Source organism: Bos indicus x Bos taurus, chromosome X (assembly GCF_003369695.1).
Source record: "Bos indicus x Bos taurus breed Angus x Brahman F1 hybrid chromosome X, Bos_hybrid_MaternalHap_v2.0, whole genome shotgun sequence".
NCBI lineage: Eukaryota > Metazoa > Chordata > Mammalia > Artiodactyla > Bovidae > Bos > Bos indicus x Bos taurus.
This window is the reverse complement of record NC_040105.1, coordinates 9924082-9948026: the sequence shown is the minus strand read 5'-3', so window position 1 is coordinate 9948026 and position 23945 is coordinate 9924082. Positions and strand designations below refer to the sequence as shown.

At 44.1% G+C, this 23945-nt stretch overlaps 1 protein-coding gene across 3 annotated transcripts; it reads right to left on the bottom strand.

The window, feature by feature from the left end:
- Positions 1 to 4646: 4646 nt before the first annotated feature.
- Positions 4647 to 22235, bottom strand: TLR8 (toll like receptor 8). 3 transcript variants are annotated; one of them, XM_027534588.1, is made up of 3 exons: positions 22124 to 22235; positions 15702 to 15768; positions 4647 to 8733 (listed from the first exon to the last, which is right to left on the bottom strand). In XM_027534588.1, exon 3 carries the CDS (start codon positions 8725 to 8727, stop codon positions 5626 to 5628), a length of 3102 nt encoding a protein of 1033 aa, XP_027390389.1. In that variant the 5' UTR covers positions 8728 to 8733; positions 15702 to 15768; positions 22124 to 22235; the 3' UTR covers positions 4647 to 5625. The 3 variants fall into 3 exon arrangements, with proteins under 3 accessions (XP_027390389.1, XP_027390390.1, XP_027390388.1); XM_027534589.1 differs by having other exon boundaries at positions 15705 to 15768; XM_027534587.1 differs by lacking the exon at positions 15702 to 15768.
- Positions 22236 to 23945: the final 1710 nt, after the last annotated feature.

Genomic DNA, 23945 nt, shown 5'->3' with positions numbered 1-23945 from the left:
AAAAGCACTCTATCCATTTCTCTGTTGTCTTCGCAATAAAACTTGTGATCAATGCTAAGATGATAGTCGAGGTGAGATTTGGAGGTTAGGGAACAGCCTCTCTAAGTGAACCTCTCCCTGTAGGATGAGCAGGAGTTAGGAAATTGAAGCCTGGAGGAGGAGGGACCTCAGGGCAGTAGCATGTGTGGAGGTACTGAGGCAAGAGGGTTCGGTGTGTTCTCAGCATGAACCAAAGGCTAATTACGGGGATGCACAGAGAGGAGGCTGGAGGAGCAGGCCAATGGGAGATTACAGAGAGTCCTGTGTGCCTTGTTTAGGATTAAGATTTTAAATTTAATTCAGTAGTTGCACCTTTTACACAAATCACTGGCTGTTGGAACTGAACTGGAGGGATCAGAGTAGATACCAGCAAACCAATAAGAGATGCTCATAGCTTGGATAAGGCACGGTGATGATGGAGACAGAGACTGAGGATGGATCGGAGAGAAATTTAAGAGGTCAAGACTGCTAGATGGGGACTTCTCTGGTGGTCCAGTGGTTAAGACTCTGCTCCCAATGCAGGGGCCCTGGGTTCGATCCCTGCTCAGGGGACTAGATCCCACGTGCCATACCTAAGACCCGGCACAGCCAAGGGGAAAAAAAAAACCCTGCTAGACGAATGGTTGGGTATGGGAGTAAGATGGAGTAGTCGACAGTGAGCCTCAGGTGTCTGCCTTGGGGAACTGCCTCTGAGCTTCTCCTACAAGTCCAGACATCGATCACTCTTGATTAGCTCTGAGTTTCTGGCATCATCATTACTGAGATAGAGTTATACTTAAAATAGGCCAGGTATAATGTCAAAGGAGAGGAAGACTGGGAAAACAGAGGGGTCTTCTTTTCTCTCCTAGAAATGCAACTCACTAGAAATGAAAAGGCTCAAAAAAATAAAGAGCTTCCCCATGGCAATATTCTGCTATCATAAGTGGGGTTTTGGTTTTTCTCTCTGTACCTCTCATCTCTTCGCACACTGAAGGGACATTTATAAAGACCATTTTCTCTTTGGGGTCATTGGCAGATGATGTACCGTGATGGCCCCTTCTGGTTCAAAACCCAGTTATCCCTCACCTTGTTCCTCCAAGACTACACCGTGATTGCTGAGTGAGACATGGATTGACCAATTCTCCCATTCAAGGGCAGAAAGAGAACATGACTGCACGACCTTCTTTTGTGCTCACGGAAAATAATGGATACCATTATGGCTTTAAGTTCAAGGATAATGAGGGTGGAAACCTGGCCGTATCACTATTATAGCTTTATTAATGGCTGAGAGGGGAATTGCCTTTATTCTTCCAATATTCATAAATGACTTTCCCTTTCACAAGGGCATTTTCAACTTTCACAGAGTTCTGAGTAATTTCTAAAGAAGCAAGGCCACAGTTGTTGTTATGAGTTGAACTGTGTCCTTCCCAAATTTTATGTTGAAGTCATAACTCCCAGTACCTCAGAGTATGACCTCATTTGGAGGGACTTCCCTGGTGGTCCAATGGTTAAGACCCCACGTTCCCAATGCAGGGGGCTGGCGTTTGATCCTTGGTCAGGGAACCAGATCCCACATGCCACAACTAAGAGCGCAGTCAAATAAAATAAATAAGAAAAGTAAATATTAAAAAAAAATAAAACACTACTTCCTTCCAAAAAAGGAAGACTATGACCTCATTTGGAAACAGAGCTGCTGCAGATGTTATCGGTTAAAACACAGCCATGTTGGAGGAGGGGTGGACCCTGACTCCAGTAGGACTAATGTCCTTATAAGAGCAGAGAGACAGGGAGGGAAGGTGGCCATGCAACAATGGAGGCAGAGACCAGAGTGGTGCAGCAACGGGCCAAGGAACTCTGAGGACTGCCAGCAACATCAGGAGCTAGAAAAGGCAAAGAAGGACCCTCGGCTACAAGTTTCAGAGGAACCATGGCCCCGTAGACACCCAGATTTCAGACTTCTAGCCCTCAGAACTGTGAGACAATAAACTTTGATTGTTTTAAGCCACCCAGTTTGGAGTACTTTGTTTTGGTGATGCTAGGAAATGAATACAGTTGTAATATTGGAAAATCACATAGAGATCACGTAGTTCATTCTAGACATGAGGAATCATGCTCAGAAAGGTGGAGCGGGAACTTCCCTGGGGGTCCAGTGGTTAAGACTTGGTGCTCCCAAGGCAGGGGGCCCAGGTTTGACCGGGGGTCAGGGAACTAGATCCCACATGTCATAACTGAGACCAATACAGCCAAATAAATTTTTTTAAAAAGGATAAAAAAAAGAAATGCAGAGTGATTTGCTATGATCAGACCTGGGCATTCTAATTCCTGTGGTTCAGGGTTCTTTACAGAGGCCAACCACCAGAGATCAGTGCCAAACAGGGATTTGGCAAATCTTGACCAGCTACCCCCCAAAAGAGGAAGACCAAACTAAGCTGATAGAGACGACTTCAGGAGTAGAACAGAAATGCCAGGAGCTTCAGACATGGTGAGGCCATGCTGGAAAAGCCACCGAAAAAATGGCAAAGAAGAGAAATAAGGCTGTCAGGAGATTCACAGAGTTGTGCAGCCAACAAGACATCCTGTGACCACATGCAGTCACTTCCCACCTTCTCTTGGCTCCCCCAGCCCTGGGGGAACCACTTACCCAATTTCTGTCTCTATGAATTTGCTTATTCTGGACATTTCCTATAAATGGCATCAGACAACATGTGGTTTCTTGTGACTGGCATCTTTCACTGAGCATCTGGTTTCTAAGGCACATCCATGTTGTCCTGTGTGTCAGTACTCCATTCCTTTCTAAGGCTGGATAATACTCCAGTGTATGGCGATAGCCCATTTTATTTATCCATTCAACAGCTGATAGATATTGGGCATTTCGGAACCTACCTTAGGACTCAGTACATATTGGTTGTTCAAAAAGCATCTGTCCATTAAGTAGAAATTGTGAATTGAAGAAGATAGATGACATAAAGGGATTTTATTTTCTTATGCTCTAATGATCTCCAGTTATTTTCAGGTCAATTTCATAAGGCACCTCTTCAAGATTCATACTGCAATGGACAGAAGATCCTATGGACAGATGCAGAGGAACAAAGGGCTAGCAGAGGTGGTAGGGAGGGACATCACTGTCTCACTTAGGAGAACTACATAAAGGGTACCAATACATATGCATCCTGATTTTACGTCTTCTGAATAGGAAGTAAGTGAAAGTGAAATCGCTGTCGTGTCTGACTCTTTGGGACTCCATGGACTGTGGCCTACCAGGTTCCTCTATCCATAGGATTTTCCAGGAAAGAGTACTGGAGTGGGTTTCCATTTCCTTCTCCAGGGGATCTTCCTGACCCAGGGATCGAACCAGGTCTCCTGCATTGCAGGCAGACGCTTTACCATCTGAGCTACCAGGGAAGTCCAATCCCCAGGGAATAGGAAGTAAAGATAGAATTAATTTCTATGTTAACAATTGTACACATTTCATGAAAACTTTTCCACCTTTGATATCTATTAAAGGTTTTCTTTTTCCCTAAGGATTCTCCAAAAACCCAGTGTTGGTGGTAATTTTATCTTTTAATCCCCTTAGGTTTTACTTTGGTGCCAGCAAATTTGGAAAACTCAGCAGTGGCCACAGGACTGGAAAAGGTCAGTTTGTCTAGTCAAGGCTATGGTTTTTCCAGTGGTCATATATGGATGTGAGAGTTGGACTGTGAAGAAAGCTGAGTGCTGAAGAATTGATGCTTTTGAACTGTGGTGTTGGAGAAGACTCTTGAGAGTCCCTTGGACTGCAAGGAGATCCAACCAGTCCATCCTAAGGGAGATCAGTCCTGGGTGTTCATTGGAAGGACTGATGCTAAAGCTGAAACTCCAATACTTTGGCCACCTCATGCGAAGAGTTGACTCATTGGAAAAGACCCTGATGCTGAGAGGGATTGGGGGCAGGAGAAGGGGACGACAGAGGATGAGATGGCTGGATGGCATCACTGACTCGATGGACATGAGTTTGGGTAAACTCTGGGAGTTGGTGATGGACAGGGAGGCCTGGCATGCTGCGATTCATGGGGTCACAAAGAGTCAGACACAACTGAGTGACTGAACTGAACTGAGGTTTTACTTATTTTTAAAATTGAACTATAGTTGATTTACAATGTCATGTTAATTTCTGTATACAGCAAAGTGACAGTTATATACATATATACACTCTTCTTCATATTCTTTTCCATTATGGTTTATCCCAGGACACTGAATATAGTTCCCTGTGCCTTACAGTAGGACTTTGTTGTCCATCTATTCTAGATGTAATAGTTTGCATCTGCTAACCCGAAACTCCCAGTCCATCTCCTCCCACCCTCCTTGGCAAACACAAGTCTGTTCTCGATGTCAATGAGTCTGGTTCTGCTCCACAGATGGATCCCTTTGGGTCATATTTCAGATTCCACATATAAGTGATATCTCAGTACAATAATTTCTAGGTCCGTCCATGTTGCTGCAAGTGGCATTATTTCATTCTTTTTCTTATAGCTGAGTCCATTGTATATATGTACTGCCTCTTCTTTATCCATTCATCTGTCAATGGACATTCAGGTAATTTATTTTATTACAGATTTACTTCCCTGTGTATTTATTATATGCTCATGATGTGAAATGAAGCATTTTAATAATTAACTTCATGATTTACAGCAATGGTGATTGACAGATAACTCCAAATGCTTCTAATTTAGCTGCACACTTAAAAAATGGTTAAGAAGCAAACAAACAAACAAAAAAACTTAACTACCATCCATCTTAGCCTTTAAATGGTATCTAAATCTTAGAAGTAAAATATTATAGCCAGTGTTTATAAAAAGTAATTATAAAAGGACTAATGCAACCATAACATAATATAACCAAATAGCCATGGATATATGATAAATCTAAACAGCAACTTAACATCAGAACTCTTACAGTCACAAAAGTCCTGAGATACTGAAAAGAAGGCAGAGCAGGCCAACTGTCAGGATGGCCATAGTGATCCCTGCTCCTGGTGTTCACCATTTACGACCGAGATGGCAGGCTGAGCGAGCTTACCATGACTGCCCACCTTGGTCATAGACTACTTTCCCGGGACTGAGGTGATCACTCCCATGGAGCTGGCAGGGCCGCTGATTTACTTCTAACAATCAGAATATGGCCAGAGTGAGGGGTTATCACTTCCCTGATTGGATTACAAAGATGGCGACTTCCATTGTGTCAGCAACCTGTCTCTCTTGCTGGCTTTGCTGAAGCGAGCTGCCACGGGCAAGGGTCCGTCCATGTGGCCACGAACTGAGGGTAGCCTTGGGCCAGCAGCCCAGGGAGAACTCAGTCCTGAAAACCACCACACAAATGTAGGCTCTGAAGTGGATGCTAACCGTAGCAGATGCCTGTGGCCCTGGCTGACAGAGAGATTACCGCCTTTGAGGGGCCCTGAGCCAGAACTCAAGCCCGGACTCCTGGTCCACAGAGATGATGACACAACAAAGTGTATCATTTTAAGCCATTAAGTTTGGAGTACTCTGTTATACAGCAAGTGACAGCTAAGAACAAAAGGAGCATTGCTGTGCATTTTGACTATGCCTGTGACCCCTGGCTTAACATCAGTTAGTATTGCTTAATGGAATTGACATACAAGTTGTTATACCGTGAATCGTTGGCTGTTAGGACGACATTTTTCAGACTCTGCCAAAACAAGCCTTCCGCCTTGGGGTTATCAGGCCACTGGAGGATGGAACTCTTGCAGATCCTCTGCCGCAGTCTCAAATACTGCGAATGCTGCAACACTGGCTCCAGCAGAATAAAGACAATCACGTCCATATTCTCCTCCATTAGCCTCTGCAAGGCCAAGTAGAATGCCGTTTTAAAATTCCAGTTTTTGGCATATTTTTTGGTTAAAACAAATATTGTTTTCTTGCTTTGGTTGATGCTCTGCATGAGGTTGTCGATGATGGCTAGACCCGGGTCCCAATCCCTTTCCTCTAAACACAGGAGCACATTCTTGTCCTCACTCTCTTCCAGGTGGAAGCGCAATTCATTGATCACCCAGTCCGTGACAGAAGCGTCTTTGGTGTCATAAGAAATGTAAGCATCATAGAAAGTCTGGGATGTGGACAGAGACCTGTAGCCTTTGACCTTAGCTAAGCACACATGGTAGATAAACCAAGCATCCCAGTAAAACCAGTGGTGGGCCAGGGCAGCCAGCATCACTGAGATGGTGACAGAAAAGGTTAAGAAACAGAATATGGCTGCAATGGTATCTGAAACACAAGTGCTGAGGTCTAGACTCACAATGCTCTTGCCTTCTTGATCCCCAGGACTGGCACAAATGACATCGGTCAGTCTGGGAACCCTGACGTTCAGATTTCTGTCCATCCATTCTAGAAAATCTCCTAAGTCACAGGTACAGTCAAAAGGGTTACCCCCTAGTTCCAAAACAGTTAACTTGGTGGCGGTCTTCGTTTCAAATGTGGATCTGTTGAGCATCTTGAGCTGGTTGGAGTTCAAATCGAGGTGTATCAGGCTGCTGGCTCCAGAAAGAAAATCAGACGGCAGGTGGGAAATTCTGTTTCGACTCAGCAGTAGCGTCTCAAGAGAAGATGCAAATGTAGATAGGCTATTGGTTAAAAAGAACAGCTGGTTTCCACTTAAGTCAAGCAATCTGAGGTGAGGGAAGTATTCCAGTAATGACCAGTTAAAGAAATTTAACATGTTATCATTTATATATAGGTCAGTGAGAGTCCTGGGCAAGTTAAGGAAGGCCTGACTGGAGATATGCCGAAGGTTATTACGGGCTAAGTCAAGCCGGGTCAGATTGGTGAGATTTTGAAAAATTTGCCAGTACCTGACATCTTGAGCATTCCACAGAAGGTCAAGGCGGTTCCCACTGAAAACTAATTCTCCCAGGGACGCGCTTTTCAGTTGTGTTTCTGTTAAAGTAAAAATGTCATTGTTGCTCAAGTTTAAAACTCTCAGGTTAGTTAAATGTTCAATAAATCCTAGACGGTGCGTTACCCCTGCTATTCGGAAATAGTGCGCATTGTAGCTGAGATCGAGAACTTCTAACAATGGCAATTCACTGAAAGCAGCATCGTCATCAAAGTCTAGTCTATTGTTTGTCAAATCCAAATACTTGATACCAGACAAGCATGAAAATTCCGTTCCATTTAACACCTGGCCATTGCCATTTGAAGATAGATTTAAACAGGAAATGTTGCCAAAATCTTTAAACTGGTTTACCCCAATAAAGAAAATACTGTTCAAGCTTAAATCTAAGGCATTGCCAAGACGTGAACATTCTGTCTTTATTAAAGGACGGGTGTTATGATAAAAATTCGAATGTGGGTCAAATTGAATATCGGCTGAGCGTCGCTTCAGGATGTGACTTTGGAAAGAGGTCCCATTTGCATCATGTTGCTCGGTATCACTGACCAAGGGTGATATTCTGTTTTCTGACAAGTAAATGATTTTCAGGTTGGGGAACCATTGGAAAATACTAAAATCAATCTGCTTAATAAAGTTAACGCCCAAGTTGATAGTCGTTAAATTTGAGAGGTGCCGCAGGGGCTCGAAATCTTCCATTCTAAGTTCCTGGAACACATAACCTCTTAAATGCAACATCTGGAGAGATATAAGCTTCGAGAAATTTTTGGAAATGTTAATGTGCTGAGGATATTTTTTCAGTTCATAGTTGTAAGATAAATCAAGTATTTCTAAGGAGGGCAATTTTGTCAAAAATTCCCCCGAGGCTATTTCGTCCATTAAATAGTTGAATTCAAGATCCAATACCTTCAGATTGTGCATGTTGTCAAACCAGCTGGCAGGAACCTTCCGGAGCGAAGTGCTAGAGAGGTTTAGGTAGCGAAGTTGGGTGAGGGTTTGAAAAGCAAGAGGGTGTATCTGAATTGAAGCATCTCCTTGGCAAGGTACACAGGGAAATGGAGCGTTAAAACATCTCGGGCAGTTTCCACTTAAATCTAGTACTCTTAAATTGCTCAGTTCCTTGAAGTCTTCTTCACTGACGTTTCCAATATGGGTATTACTAAGGTAGAGTTCTGTTAGCGAGCTTGGCAGACTTGGTGGCACGCTGTGAAGGGGATTAAAAGATAATGACAGCACCTTCAACTTGGTAAGGTTTTGGAATGCTCCATTTTCTATGGTAAATTTTTTATCACAAGCAAAATAACAGTTCCAGCCCAAATAGAGACTTTCCAGGTTCCCAAGTCCAGAAGTGTTCTTTTTCGTTAACGTAATTATGTTGTTTTGAATTAGACTAAGTTTTTTTAAAGATTCTGGCAAACCAGCTGGTATTTGTTGTAACTGGTTGTCTTCCAGCAGCAACTCCCTTAGGTGTTTGAGGTTGAGAAATGCCCCGTCTGTAATAGTCATAGCTTTCTTTACAGCAGGATTTCCACTCTGGGACTTGGCATTATGGTTCAGGTTGATTTTAGTCAGATTTTGCAGCCCTTGAAAGGATTCATTCGTTACCCGTGTGATGAAATTATCAGACAGGTCTACTTCCGTCACATCTTTGTCCACTGTTTGGGGTACTTCCTGTAATCGACGACCATTACATTCTGCAATAAAAGAGCCATTTTCGTTTTTCACATCGCAAGGATAGCTTCGGGGATAACTGGCTTCAGTGAAGAACTCACAGGAATCAGAGATGAGCAGGAAAAGCGATGTCAGAAGCAAAAAGTGAAGGGTCATGTTTTCCTAAGGAAAATCAAAGTAGAGTCACAATGTTAGACTGGCAGTATTTTCTAGGCATTTCAGGATGAAATTCGCAGTGCTTTGACCATACTTTGAATGAGTTCTGAAGTAGGAGTTCTCTGAACGGTTAAAGAAATTGCAGTAAGTTCAGAATGGTTTTAGTTTTTCACCCTGTTCAGTTTCTTGATGTTCAAAGAAGCAAAAGATGAAGTTATCTGAGATGTGATGACAAGAAAACATGGAAAGCTTTGGCAGAAGCACACAGCAAGATGCCCCACCATCACAGGGGGCCTGATGTTGGATCCTGGCTATGGTTCATGCCAGACCTATAGCAGAGCAAGGTATATGTCTGTTGCTTCAGTCTATTAGCATAACTCAAGGAAATGCTGGCCAGCCCCAAGGAGAGTCCAGATCCAGCTTCTACTAGGCCATCCTTCAAGATTTCCAAGCCAGAGTCTCTCTACCTTATCTACACAACCATATATTTTATTGATATTTCCCACAATCTGTCTATACCTCTATGATGGTATGTATCAAATTCTCTCATGTCCCAGCATGACAGGAAAGTGGACACTTTCGGTTTATAATAATAGCAAAGTGTCACGTGTTATGCTAAACATGAACATTTTCCCACCCATGTTTATGCTCCCTACAATGCAATAGGTTCCATTATTATCCATAGGTTGTAAGTGAGACTCCAACTCAGAGACTTAACTAATTTTCAGAAGGATAATACACTGCAGAGGTGAGACGAGTCAATCAGATTCCAACATGGTGCTTTTAACCACTAACCATTGAGAGAGCCATTTCCTAGGCAGGTTGATAGGGAGTCTAGGGGTCCCCAAGGAGAGAGGGGTCTGGAATTCTCAAGGAGGAAGAAAGGACAAATTTTTTTTCTTTCTCCACATTCCTTAGGATTATATAACAATCATGTATTCTGCCTAAGGACAGTCTTTGGATTCAACCTTCTGTTATCTTAAAATGTTAATTATGGGAGTAGACCTGATCTTTACAAGGATGTATCTTGCCTGAGGACCATGTTATCTTAAAATGTAAATTATGGGAGTAGGTCTGATGAAGTCTTTACAACCTCCAGATATTCTTTGGATTATATAACTTCATTATTAACACTAGCAAGCGGGTACTCTTTCTGCCCCCTTCTTATGCCTATGTCAGAAGCTTTCTCTATCTCCTTTATACTTTAATAAAACTTTATTACACAAAAGCTCTGAGTGATCAAGCCTCGTCTCTGGCCCCGGATTGAATTCTTCTCCTCCGGGGGCCAAGAATCCCGGTGTGGGGCCAAGAATCCCGGTGTATTCGCATGATTCAACAACCTTTCACCATCATGCTACACAATATCATTTTGAAATCTTTATGTTAGAATATATCTTCAAATGTAGACAACACTCAAAAAGTTTTTTGTAGGGAGGCTACCACTTATATATCTCTTATCATACAAACACTGGTATTAATAGCCATTCTTTTGCTTTTGTAAACTTTTGTGGGCATGACATTTAATGTTTTTGTACGTACTCTATAATGTTTAGTAGAGTGTCTCACTTTCTGTGATTCTTCCTTAACAGGGGGCTGAAAATATTATTTTCGTAATTATACAAAGCAATGAAAAGATTAATGTGATTGGTATGATCAAGGGTTATAGTTAAAAAAAAGCAAAAAAACTCTCAAAATCGTATTTCACTGGGTGTGGAGACCAATCTTTACTAAACTGTATTTTTCACTAAAATCCAACTCATCTCCTTAGTGTGAGTTATACCAAGTACGTGCTCTCTTTTTAAATTCTCCTAAAATTTAGGGTTAGTGAACTAACAGTCACTGCTGCTGCTGCTGCTAAGTCGCCTCAGTCATGTCCGACTCTATGTGACCCCATGGACTGCAGCCTACCAGGTTTTTCCATCCATGGGATTCTCCAGGCAAGAACACTGGAGTAGGTTGCCATTTCCTTCTCCAATGCATGAAAGTGGAAAGTGAAAGTGAAGTTGCTCAGTCGTGTCCGACTCTTCGAAACCACACGGACTGCAGGCTACCAGGCTCCTCCATCCATGGAATTTTCCGGGCAACAGTACTGGAGTGGGGTGCCATTGCCTTCTCCCAACAGTCACTACTGTACCCTTACTACAATATAAAAAACTTTCATATGGATGTTGAGAAATCTGAGGATCAATAATTATTGCCCATTCATAAGAGCCAAGGAAAAGCCAGCTCCTTACGAGACGGAAGTTAAAGTGGAACAGAACTTGCAGGCATTTTCAGTTACCTGTAGTTACTTCCAAATACAGCACCATCAAGGTACCACTGTTTAATGTTTAGCTTTTACTGAAAGAAAGCCTGGCTTTACATGGGGTAGGTAGAATTTTAAGGCGATCCCTATGACCTTTGCCCCCTGGCATTACTCCTGTAATTACATTATGTGGCAAAAAGATTATCTAGATGGGCCTAATCTAATCATATGTGCATGCCAAAGCCGCTTCAGTCATGTCCAGTTCTTTGTGACCCCATGGAGTGTAGCCTGTCAGGCTCCTCTGTCCAAGGGATTCTGCAGGCAAGAATACTGGAGTGGGTTGCCATTTCTTTCTCCAGGAGAAGAAATGGACACATCATTGCAGACTTGAAGCTGGAGGGGTGGGTCCCTGGCAAGGAATGTAGGCATCCTGTGAAAGCTGAGAGTGGCTCCCTGTTGACAGCAAGGAAATGGGGGTCCTGATTTGACAACCCAAAGAACTGAAATTGAGGGACAGCCCAAATGACCTTGGAAATGACTCCTAAGCCAGAACCTAGTGATAAGAGTCCAGCTGGCCAACACCTTGACTTGAGTCTCACGAGACCTAGAGCAGAGAATCCACTTAAGCCCACCCAATCTCTAATGCCCAGAAATGTAAGCTAATAAATGAGCATTGTTTGAAGGGTTTAAACATGGGAGTTATTTGTTATGCGGCAATGGAAAACTAATACATCTAGAAAACATCTGTGAAAAGATGCTTCATGTTTTCAAAATATGCAGCTTTTGCGGACTCCACCCCAGGTCTCCAAGTTCAACGTCTCTGTTGGGAAAGACCATGTGCCAGGAGGGTAATGAACCTTGGAGAAGCAAGGAGCTTGGGTAGGTGACCCAGGCAATACTGTGTTTGCTTGCCACCTAGGCAGATCTCAGCCTATGTGACTTTCAAGTGTGAACATCGCTAGATTTGGAAGTCACTTCCTGACTCTTCCTTGTCCTTTCCTAGCTAGTAGGTGCCTTGGGGTGGGGGCAGTGCTAGTGTTAAAGAACCCACCTCCCAATGCAGGAGACATAAGAGACGCGGGTTTGATCCCTGGGTCGGAAAGATCTCCTGGAGCAAGGAATGGCAACCCACTCCAGTATTCTTGCCTGCAGAATCCCATGGACAGAGGAGCCTGGCAGGCTGCAGTCCATGGGGTTGCACAGAGTTGGACACGACTGAAACAATTTAGAAGGCACGCACGCACAGATTATTAGTTAACTCACAGACATAGATGAAACACAACCACATTACAAGAACTCAGTTATGACACAAAGAAGTGAGACTAGAAGAGCCTTAAAACAGGAGGATTTCACCTCTTCATGGAGGCTGGGAAAGGTTTCCCTGAGGAAGTGAAACTCGAGCTGGGATTTTCAGGTTGCTTTGGCATGAAGAAGACAGAAAGATGTCAAAAGAATGTCTCAGCATATGAAAAGGCCCTGCGAGCATTCCTTTGAGTTTCCCACATGGTGCCGCCACAGGAGCCCTGGACAGCAAACAAGAGGGGTAATGGTGTGGGCCAGAGACAAAGCACAGCAGGTTTCAAATCCTCAAAGCCCACTGAAACCTGTGGGGAACTGCTTGCAACAGCAGGACTCAGAATAAGAAGTAGGGCCAAGAGGACTGGAAGGCCATGTGAGAGACAATGTGGACAGAGATCCTCAGCACCTCCATGTCACTACCATCAGCAGACATTTCTCAAATCTCATCTGAATGAGCATGTGACTGTAAGGGACCAAAAGAAAGTCACGGATGTAAGAATCCATGAGTGTGGATTTTGATCTTGATCTGAGGAGCAATGCAAGCAGGGTGGTGCCATGCTCATTATTCTACAGTAGTCTCTGGCAAGAGGGCACAGACCTTCAGGAGAGGTATTTTTCCCTGGTTCTACTGTGTAGGTGAGGCTGTGGGGAATCAAGTATTCCTATATTTTACTTAAGTGAAAGTGAAGTCACTCAGTCGTGTCCGACTCTTTGCGACCCTGTGGACTGTAGCCCACCAGGCTCCTCCATTCATGGGATTCTCCAGGCAAGAATACTGGAGTGGGTTGCCATTTCCTACTTGGAGGGGTCTAAATTAGGGCCACCTCTAAGGTGGAGAGAAATTTGTAATATCTATCAAAATTAGAGAGACATACTTAGAACTTAACAATTTCAATTCTAGAAGTAGACCACAAGAGAGACCTTCACATACACAAATGCCTATCTACAAGGATATGCCATGCAGGGCCGTCAGCAATAGCAAAAGATTTGAAATAATCTAGATGCCTATGAGTCGTGTTCTGGTTAAATAAAGCAGGATGCTATAGTCATAAATGGAATACTATACAGCCATTAAAAAGGAAAAGGTAACTCTACATTCATTTATTCATTCAAAAATATTTACTAAGCATATACTTAATTGGGGGAAATATAGCAATGAACAAAACAGATGAAAATATCTGTCCATTTGGAGCAGTATGTTAGACGGTGGAAAGTACTAGGGAGAAAATGATGGGAATGGGGATGGTCATGTAGACTGTCCCTCAGTTGGGATGTGTCTGATGTCTTTGTCAGGATTAGACTGGGGTAATGGGTTTGGGGGAGGGCAATCACAAAGGTCAAAGGCCACTTAAGTCACAGCTGAGCAATGGCACATACATGACTTCCACTGTTGGTGCAGAGCTTGATCACCTGGCTGAGGTAGTGCCTATCAGCTTCCTGTTAATAGATTAATAAATAATTTTAAAATATATTTTTAAAAAGTCTCTTGGGGAACAGGTGGCAAGGCAAGCTGGTTGCAGACTCTTCCCTGCATGCAGTACACAGAGTACTGTTAGTAGGTGAGACATTTCTATGTGGGTGCTTGGGTGGGGTGGGGTGGGGGTGTCCCCAGGACAGGATGGTGCTGTGCAGCCTCCCTGCTGTTGCTACTGCTGCTGTTAAGTCGCTTCAGTCGTGTCTGACTCTGTGTGACCCCATAGACGGCAGCCCACCAAGCTCCCCCGTCCCTGGGATTCTCCAGGCAAGAACACTGGAGTGGGTTGCCATTTTCTTCTCAAATGCGTGAAAGTGAAAAGTGAAAGTGAAGTCGCTCAGTCATGTCTGACTCATAGCGACCCCATGGACTGCAGCCTACCAGGCTCCTCCATCCATGGGATTTTCCAGGCATGAGTACCGGAGTGGGGTGCCATTGCCTTCTCCAGTGCAGCCTCCCTAGCCTCAAGTTAATTCCTCAACATCTGATTCCAAACTCAATTATCACACAACACTGAGCAATTGAGGAGAAAAGCCTCTAGGTGGCGCTGGAGACCACAAGAAGAGCCCTTTGACACTTGCCTGAATATTGAAGCTTCACTATTTTGGCCACCTGATGCAAAGAGCCGACTTGTTGGAAAAGACCCTGATGCTGGGAAAGACTGAGGGCAAGAGAAGAAGGGCACGACAGAGCAAGAGATGTTTCAATGGCGTCACAGACTCAATGGACATAAGTTTGAGCAAACTCCGAAAGATGGTGATGGACAGGGAAGCCTGGGGTGCTGGAGTCCACGGGGTCACAAAGACTCGGACACAAATGAGTGACTGAACACCACCACCATGGCCTCCCAGAGAATCTGAGGCAACTTAGGGGCTAGGCCATGGAAATAAGCAGAATATTGCAGAGAGGATTTCTAAGTGAAGAGCTTGAGGTTCCTAACTCCTGCCTCCCAAAAGAGTGTCCTGAGGTAAAAACAGGATTTGACAAATTCCAAATAACTTCAATTTAAAGAGAAGTACATGGATGGAAAGAGTGGGAGGTGTGAAGTAGGCATCTAACAAAGATCTTAAAGAGAAAGCCCGATAGTTCAAGCCTCTCCACCTACCTCAGGGCCTCAGAGAGGCAAAACGGACTGCAAATGCTCATCATCCATAGCGCAAACCCTAACTCACAACATCCACTGGCCTCTGAGGTGAGATGGCAGAGCCCAAAGCCCTGGGCAGCAAAAGCCCCACCTCGGTAGCCAAGTTCTTCCTCTTAGTCACACTCATGCCTCTGGCTTCCAAAAGTCTTGGCTCCAAAAGGACCTCAAAGGGAAACAGAACCCAGAGAACTAAGAAGGGTACTCGAGAGAATTTACTCCCTTAGTGAATAAATGAATAATAAATAATGGAAAAAAAAACATTCAGCCTGGCAGAATAAAAATGGCAACTCTGCAAATAAAATAGAGAAATGGCAACTATGTGGAAGAAGGAAAAAAAAAAAAAGAGAAATAGCAACTCTGAAAATAGAAGGGAAAGGGTCAATTATGCAAATAGGATAGAAAGCCAAACTATGCAAATAAAGCTGAGAGAGAGAGGGAGAGACAGAGAGAGACACTTCTGTTGTTTGAGGCTAATAGCTGAAGGTACCCATTAAAGTGAGAGCAAAGAGTTAGGATTCTACAAGGTGAGAAAGGACATTAAGAGGAAAGCACAGCAGACACGGACTGTGTATGAACTTGAGGAAGACAGAAAGCAGATGGATGAGTGGTAGGTGGTACAGCAGAGTGGAGAAGGGCTAAAGCTGATGAGAGCGAGGTCAATTCATAGCAGACAAGCCCACAAAAGACTCGGGAGCTGCAGACAGCAGTCACAGGGGAGTCACCAGTGGAGTGCCAGGTGGGGCTGCACGAAGGATGGGCTGGAAGTCTGCATGAGAAGTTAGACCCCGCCTGAGTCCCTCCCTGAGACGTACTACCTTGAAAGGTTGAATCCAGAGCCTTGGTTCAGGAATTCAGGCACCAAGTGAAGGCAGGGGTGAACTGTCACAAAGCAAACAGGAGGGTTAAAGCCCTATGTGTCTCTGGAGCGCAGATCCCCGTTCTCTTCCCTCCTCTGGCCCTGGGTCCCCTAACATCCACCTGGTTCATAAATGCTCCACTCCACCCCCCAAGCAGAAGACTGGAGCACCTCATTGGGAAAATGGAAAGGCACAGTAGCAGGGCCACAGTAGCAAAAATTAAGAGGTTGCCCCAAAAGGTAGTCATCAAGATGAAAATAGTTTACAAAAAAATGAAAGTTCCTGATGGACCATATATCACTATGAAATAATGACAGAATCGGACCCTGCACGTGCCATGCAATAAGTCCCCTGCCTTCCTCCATCCCAGCTCTGGTTCCAAGAAAACTTACTTTACCAAAATAGGCCCCCAGCCTGTGGGCCAGAGTTCCTCACTATGACTTTTAAAAATAGAACACTAAAATATTATGTGTCCTGACGGTCAAGCTGTTGGGGACCTTACCTGCCTGCAATTCTGCACCCAAAGCTAGGACCTCACTCCCCTCACCCTAGCCCTGACCCTGCACCACAAAAGAGACCTGTGATCACAGTGGTGCACCCAGCCCAGAGGTTTGCTCCCATCCTAGGCTGGGACCCATCATTTGGAAGGCCTGTCCTTGCAACTGAAACTTCTCATCAGCTGTTTGGGGTTCCACGCTTGAGTACGAAGTAACAGTCAGTACCAGTCACCTGGCATTTACCCAGCATCAAAGAGAGATGCATATAGGCAAAAAAAAAAAAAAGGAAAATCACAGACAAAGGAATTAGTAGAATCAGGTCTTCTGGTCACCAGGACAGTGGCTGATGGTTTATATTCTGAATGCAGGTCCTGTCTTGTACCGGTGCTCAATAATCTCTCTGCAGTTCTGAAATTCTTAAAAATCTGAGCACCAGATTTGGGGGTTTTTTCCTAACTTATTTGACAGAAAAAGCTGATCTGAACTGAGCTAAGGCTACTAAAATTTTTATTTATCCACTTATGGGAGCTCTGTGGTTTCAGAGTGGAAATTACCACATGTGTTATCGTCAGGGCTGCTGTGGACCCATCCAAAGTGTTTTATAATAAATCCTCTATGTACTATGATGGCATCACCAACTCAATGGACATGAGTTTGAGCAAGCTCTGGGAGATGGTGAAGGATAGGGAAGTTTGGAGTGCTGCAGTCCATGGGGTTGCAAAGAGTCAGACATGACTTAGCAACTGAACAACAAAATTATCTTCTCTCGCTACAGTGCAAATTCTGAACTTTGACACAATTCTAGCCTATAGGTTGCAGGCAATGGATTGTGATTCAATAATTAAATCTCCTTCACTGGAAACCTATTAGCAATTCCTGAACTGTGCTTGGCATATGTCAGATCAGAAAAGAGAACGTGGTTGTCAACAACACTGAGTTTTGACTTCGTGGGCCTGAGATGCTTTGGCCTTTACCAGCCTCTTCCTCCATAAAAAAAAAAAAAAAAAATTAGTAAAAAATTATATGTTATGACCACGTTGGCATAAAGACAAATATAACCCAGACTGGAATATATTCACTCTTCTGCAGATTTTAAAAACAACTAAAGTCTTTGCTTAAAGTGTCACAGGCCTTGTGTCTTTTCTGACCAAAGAGAGACTGGCGCTGGTTGTCAATGATGGTATCCTGGGGGCTCAGACCAGGTCCTGGGAAAGTAGTCAAAATAAATAGGAGATACTTGCTTAAAAGTAAGTATTAGGTTGGGAGAGGCTGAAGGGGAGGCCTAGGGTTGAGTGGAAGTGGCAGAATAGAGGACCAGAAAAGGACAGTGTTGCAGGTTGAATCGTGTCACCCTAAAATGATATGCTGACATTTTAGCTTCTCCATGTGAATGTGACTATGTTTGGAAATAGGGTCTCTGAAGTTGGAATCAAGCTAAGGTGAGGTCATACTTAGACTTGTTCAGTTGCTAAGCTGTATCCAACTCTTTTGCGATCTTATAAACTGTAGCCTGCCAGGCTCCTCTGCCCATGGGATTTCCCAGGCAAGGATACTGGACTGGGTTACCATTTCCTTCTCCAGGGGATCTTCCCCACCCAGGGATCGAAATCATGTATCCTGCACTGGTAGGCAGACCTTACCACCAAGCCACCAGGGAAGCCCCATACTAGACTCAAATGGGCCCTCACCCAGTGACTGCTATTCTGATAAGAAGAGAGAAATTTGGACACAGACAAGGGAAGAGAGCCATGTGGAGATGGAGACAGAGACCGGAGTGATATGTCTATAGGCCAAGGAACATCAAGGACTGCCAGGCACCACCAGACACTGGGGAAAAGGCACAGCCCAGACTGTCCCTCACAGCCTCCAATTGGTAGAGGACACATTTCTGTTGTTTTGAGTCACCCAGTTGGTGGCAGCCCCAGGAAACAGAGAGGAAGAGCAGAGAGCAGGGGGAAAAGTGCTGACCAGTGGACCCCATGGCTGAGCCAAGTTCGATCTGCTAGATACAGCTCTTTGGCCATGGCAGTGAGCTCTCTGCATAGCACACCCTGCCAACGATGGTCCAGTCTACACGGTCTCCCTGCGTGTTGCTTTGGAATATCCAATGGGAAAAAAAAATCGAGAACCCATTTCTTTAAAGAAGCATATGAATCAGATCAGATCAGTCGCTCAGTCGCGTCCAAGTCTTTGCGACCCCATGAATTGCAGCACGCCAGGCCTCCCTGTCCATCACCAACTCCTGGAGTTCACCCAGACTCACATCCATCGAGTCAGTGATGACATCCAGCCATCTCATCCTCTGTCATCCCCTTCTCCTCCTGCCCCCAATCCCTCCCAGCATCAGAGTCTTTTCCAATGAGTCAACTCTTCGCATGAGGTGGCCAAAGTACTGGAGTTTCAGCTTTAGTATCATTCCTTCCAAAGAAATCCCAGGGCTGATCTTCTTCAGAATGGACTGGTTGGATCTCCTTGCTGTCCAAGGGAGTCTCAGGAGTCTTCTCCAACACCACAGTTCAAAAGCATCAATTCTTCGGCGCTCAGCCTTCTTCACAGTCCAACTCTCACATTCATACCTGACCACAGGAAAAACCATAGCCTTGACTAGATGAACCTTTGTTGGCAAAGTAATGTCTCTGCTTTTCAATATGCTATCTAGGTTGGTCATAAGTTTCCTTCCAAGGAGTAAGCATCTTTTAATTTCATGGCTGCAGTCATGATCTGTAATGATTTTACAACAAAAGAAATTTGCCTCACATCCTGCTCCATGCTGAATAAATTTCAAAAAATTGCTCACTATTGAGGCAGTCTTTTCACAACTGTTTTCCTGATTTCCACAGCAAATCAGTTCTCTGGCTGGGTCCATGGTGTATGATAATCCAGTCCTCTTTTTCCCTCATAGCTCAGTCGGTAAAGAATCTGCCTGCAGTTCAGGAGACCCGGGTTCAATTTCTGGGTTGGGAAGATCCCCTGGAGAAGGAAATGGCAAGCCACTCCAGTGTTCTTGCCTGGAGAATCCCATGGATAGAGGAGCCTGGCAGGCTACAGTCCATGAAGTCACAAAGAGTAGGACTACTTCACCTCTCTCTCTGAAAGCCTCCTTTGCTAAGATGTGATCTGCCTCATGCCATCTCCTGAGCTGCACTGCTTTCTCAGAATGGATCCTGCTGATGCCCCCTGACACAAAAGTGTCAAAGGAACCTATGGGTTGTTAAAGATGATGAATCCGCCCAACTGAATCACTGAGCTGATGGCCATGATGCATGATTCCACTGGAACTAAATGCTTGCCAAACTGGAAACGTTTTCTAATTTTGCATGGGTTCTGATGTCTTCATAGTTGACTATGTTGAGCACTGATACATTATGAAAGTAAATTGATAAAGAAGTGGCAGAGAGAATTTGTCACCTGAGATGAAATTTACAGTAAATACTAGCTACTTGACTTGATCCATTCCACATTTGATGGATTCACTAACACCTTTGGAAGACCAAAGAAACCACTACCACATTAAATGCACGTATCAACGAAGAGGTGGAGCCTGATTTCATACACATAAAAATATGAAAAATTATGCTATTTGAAATTTAGCAAATATGGTAGCACACGTTTGTTGAGTGCTTTATCATGAGGCAAACACTGGGAGCACAAATCATGTATTTTCTTGTCTGATCTTCATAAAAATCAGTGAGGTGGGTGCTGTCATAAGCCCTCATTTTACAGACATGGAGCCTGAGACTCAGAGGCTCATTTACCCAAGGTCAATCAGATGGTAGGTGGCAGAACGGAAACTGAGTCTAAAGGTACCCACATAGGTAACAAGGTGGTACCAAGCGATGATCTGGTTTCAGTTATCAGCAGAAACACCACAGCCATACATGGAACCTTCTGGACTTAAATGGCTGGGAGTATTACCCACCTTGCCTTTCCACTGATGCCACAGAGCACTTACAGGTACTCTGTAATTCCATAGAACAACTGGAAATCCATTGATTCTAGACATATTAGCCAATGAGTGGCTATTAACAATCAGCTGAAAACTCAACCCAGTCTGTGCTAGGTAACGTTGACCCAGAACCATGGGTTATGCATTTACATGTACTGTCTCTATAGCCCTGAAGAGTTATAAATTGGGAGTAACAATTTAAAAAACAACAAATCCCTCAGCACTGTTCAATAGGTCAGCTGAACTCAAAGGATATTTCCCTGGAATGACATCCCCCTCAATAGACCCCAGAGGTGACGCTGAGACGCACTTACAAATAATATCCAACTGAGTTTCCAAGGCTGACCCTGGGTCGTGACACCCTCCCATGTCAGACATACCCTGATACTCTGTCAGTCTGGGTTTCCACAGGACTGACTTCTCTCTCATCAATTCCTGTGCACTTTTTATGATTATTACATGGAAGAATGAGAAGCAGAAAGAAGAGTGGACAATATCAAGTGTCCCTGCCCTGATCCACAGCCTCAGCTTTTTGGATAAGGTATACGTGGAACTTTTATTTTGCTTTCTGGAATCAAGCTGAGAGGCTAATGAATAAGCTTCAGGTCTTTCTGGAGGCTTTGTCAGTCCCACTCCCAAAAGTCTGTGCTCCTTGTGGAAAAGACCAAATGGGATGTTCAGATGCTTCTCTAAGGCGGTGGTCCTTGACTCTAGCTGCTCGCAGAGATACTTGGGAAGTTGAAAAGCTACCAATGCCCAGGCCCACTCCAGAGATGCTGATTCTATTAGTCTGTGGTTCAGTCTGGACAGGGGGATTTTTTAAAGTTCACTCTGTGGTTCTGACACATAGTCAAGCCTAAGAACCTGTACTCTTGAGACCAGGAGTCAGCAAGCCTTCTACCCACCACCAATGACAGGGAGGCAGGGCATTTTTCCAAGTTGAGTTTGATTTTGTTCTAGTATCATTTTCTTATAATGCAATTATATTGGCTATCAGAACAGTTTGCAAATATCAAGTAGAAATGGGATAAGTTTAAATGCAATTCCCTATATATCATTGGCCCTGCTGGCCTAATTCCTTCTGAGCCTTTGCAGTCATTCTGCAAAGCATCAGAGAATTTCAGAGCAGACTTAATTTACTTTCAAGATCTATAATGGGCAGTCACTGGATATAAAAAAATGAACTTCAAGAACTTACATATGTTAAATAGTGGTAAAAAAAAAAATAACTCCAAGAACTTTAATAGGCACTAAATGATTATGGAAAAAAATATACTAAAGTAAACATTGGATGAGATTCTCTGGAAATCAGTCTTTGCAATGGTGCTTAAATCGCATTCAATTATCGAGAAAATACATGATTTTTAAAAAATCGTTAAGTTTTTCAACCTGACAGTTCTTGACAGTAACAAAAACTTACCACCTTCTATGTCTAAACATTACAGAAGATAATTATAGCAACAGTAACATCTTCACTTGAACACTCTGAACAAGAAAGCCTGGAAATACTGAATGCACCTGAAGCTCCTGGTAGGAGATGAAGTCCAGGTTCTGCCCAGGCACCAGCAAGCAGCCTGAGTGAGCAAAGACAGCTTGTCCTTTTCTGTAGAAGTAGCAAAGAACAAACACCTCCCCTCCAGCCTCTTGGCTCTAGATGAGAATACTATTTCTGGCAGGACCGGATCAATTCCTAACTTGGAATTCACTTCTTTTCCTCTTGAAAATGCTAAGACCACGGCATTGGATTTCTGACACTTCCTGCACACCAGACCACTCCACCTACACTTAGAGCTGCTCCAAGACTTCGCCTTTTCATGCTCATCTGCCCGTTCACCACTTCTTTGGTCACAGTTATTTGCCACCAAACCCTGTTTCATGGCCAGAAATCCTCTATTTTGCTGGAAAGCTTTGTTAAAAGAATAGAAGGGGCTTACCGCGCCTCTGGTGGTGTCCTAACTGCTCATTCTAGAACCTGCGGTGCTGCCGAGTGGCAACCTCTGTGCTGTTGGGTGTATGCGCACAAAGAAACTAACCAACTTCCTAAAACTGGCCGCTTTACCAGCAGTAGAGCCTCGCCTACGGTTTGCAGAAGCTTATATGGGAAGAAGGGAACTCGTGATTTCTTAACTGTTGCCAAATCATTTATTGACTAGGCTGTACAATTTCAAAACTGAAGTGGAGGGGGTGGAAAAAAGGCATTTATAAAATGATCTAAATATAACCCAAGCCAGATCGACCTGGCACATCTTTGTGAGTTTGGGTTCGTTTGTCCAGGTGGGTTGGTGGGCAGTTGCTGCAAGGATCCCCAGCGAAATGTTAAGAGCAGTGAGCTCTGGGGAGCAGGATGAGGGGGAAAGGAGGGAGAAATGGGGAAATTTTTCCTTAAAAAAATGTAGGGTGTTTTTTCCCAACTTTACCACAAATGTATACTTGATTTATGGTTGCACAAACTCATTTTACTCATGGAATTCATGGATGCAGTTAAATAACATTTGAATGGCTTCATCTTTGTTCTGCCCATCTCTGGGACAGCCCTTGGTGTGGTGGGCACGGGTCCCCCCACCATCTTCCTCCTGGGTGTCCTTGAACCCCAGACAGTCCCTAGCATGTAGCATAACTCAATACACCTTTGGTGAATGACTGAAGGGATGAGCAGGAGCATGAGGCAGGAAAATTTTACTTCCTGATCTGCTGATAAGTGGATTGCTTCTTAAGGTCTCAGAGAGAAGGCTGTACAAGGTTTACCAAGAGCAGGAGTCAGCAAACTCCAGCATGTGGGCCAAACCTGGGCAGGGAGTAGAGAACAATTTTCACAGATGAACCTTTGCCATTGATTGGTTGAGAAAGAACACTATCTATAAACTCCCATGAGGCAAAAGAATTCCAGAGAGTTCCATTCTTATTAATAGACTTATTAAAAAAACCCTGCATTTGATTAATATTTATAAAATTCCTCTTTTCTTAAAGAACCTACATGCTGCTGCTGCTGCTAAGTTGCTTTAGTCGTGTCCGACCCTGTGCGACCCCATAGACAGCAGCCCACCAGGCTCCCCTCCAGGCTTCCCTCTCCAGGCAAGAACACTGGAGTGGGTTGCCATTTCCTTCTCCAATGCATGAAAGTGAAAAGTGAAAGTGAAAAGTGAAAGTGAAGTCGCTCAGCTGTGTCCAACTCTTAGCGACCTCATGGACTGTAGCCTACCAGGCTCCTCCATCCATGGGATTTTCCAGGCAACAGTACTGGAGTGGGTTGCCACTGCCTTCTCTGAAGAACCTACATAATGCCCTCAATTGGCCTATTGTCCTGCAAAGCCTAAAATATTTACTTTACAGAAAATATCTGCTGACCCCTGGCCAAAAGAATAGTCTCAAAAGGGATATAATGTGGTTCATTTCCCTGACTCTCCTTGAATTGGAGGGAGCCACTTGGGGGGCAGAGTGGGTAGGGGGTTACATTTTCTCACACACACACACACTTCACCATTATTATTTTCCCTCAGGCCCATGGTCTGCCTCTTGTGCATGACTTCCAGATGACAACCTCATTACAAAGGCATGCCTTTCAGAACACGCAGGCTTGGCAGCAACTCTTGAACTGCCCTCCACCGGTCTCTCAGGTGATTCGTGGCCTGACACATGGCGTGAGAAAGATAGCATAGATATTCCTATGATATCAGAGAACACGACCCGTGGCTTCATGGAATCACCAAAACTCTGGGTTATAATCAACATGAAGGCCTCATCTGGCCACCACCCAGT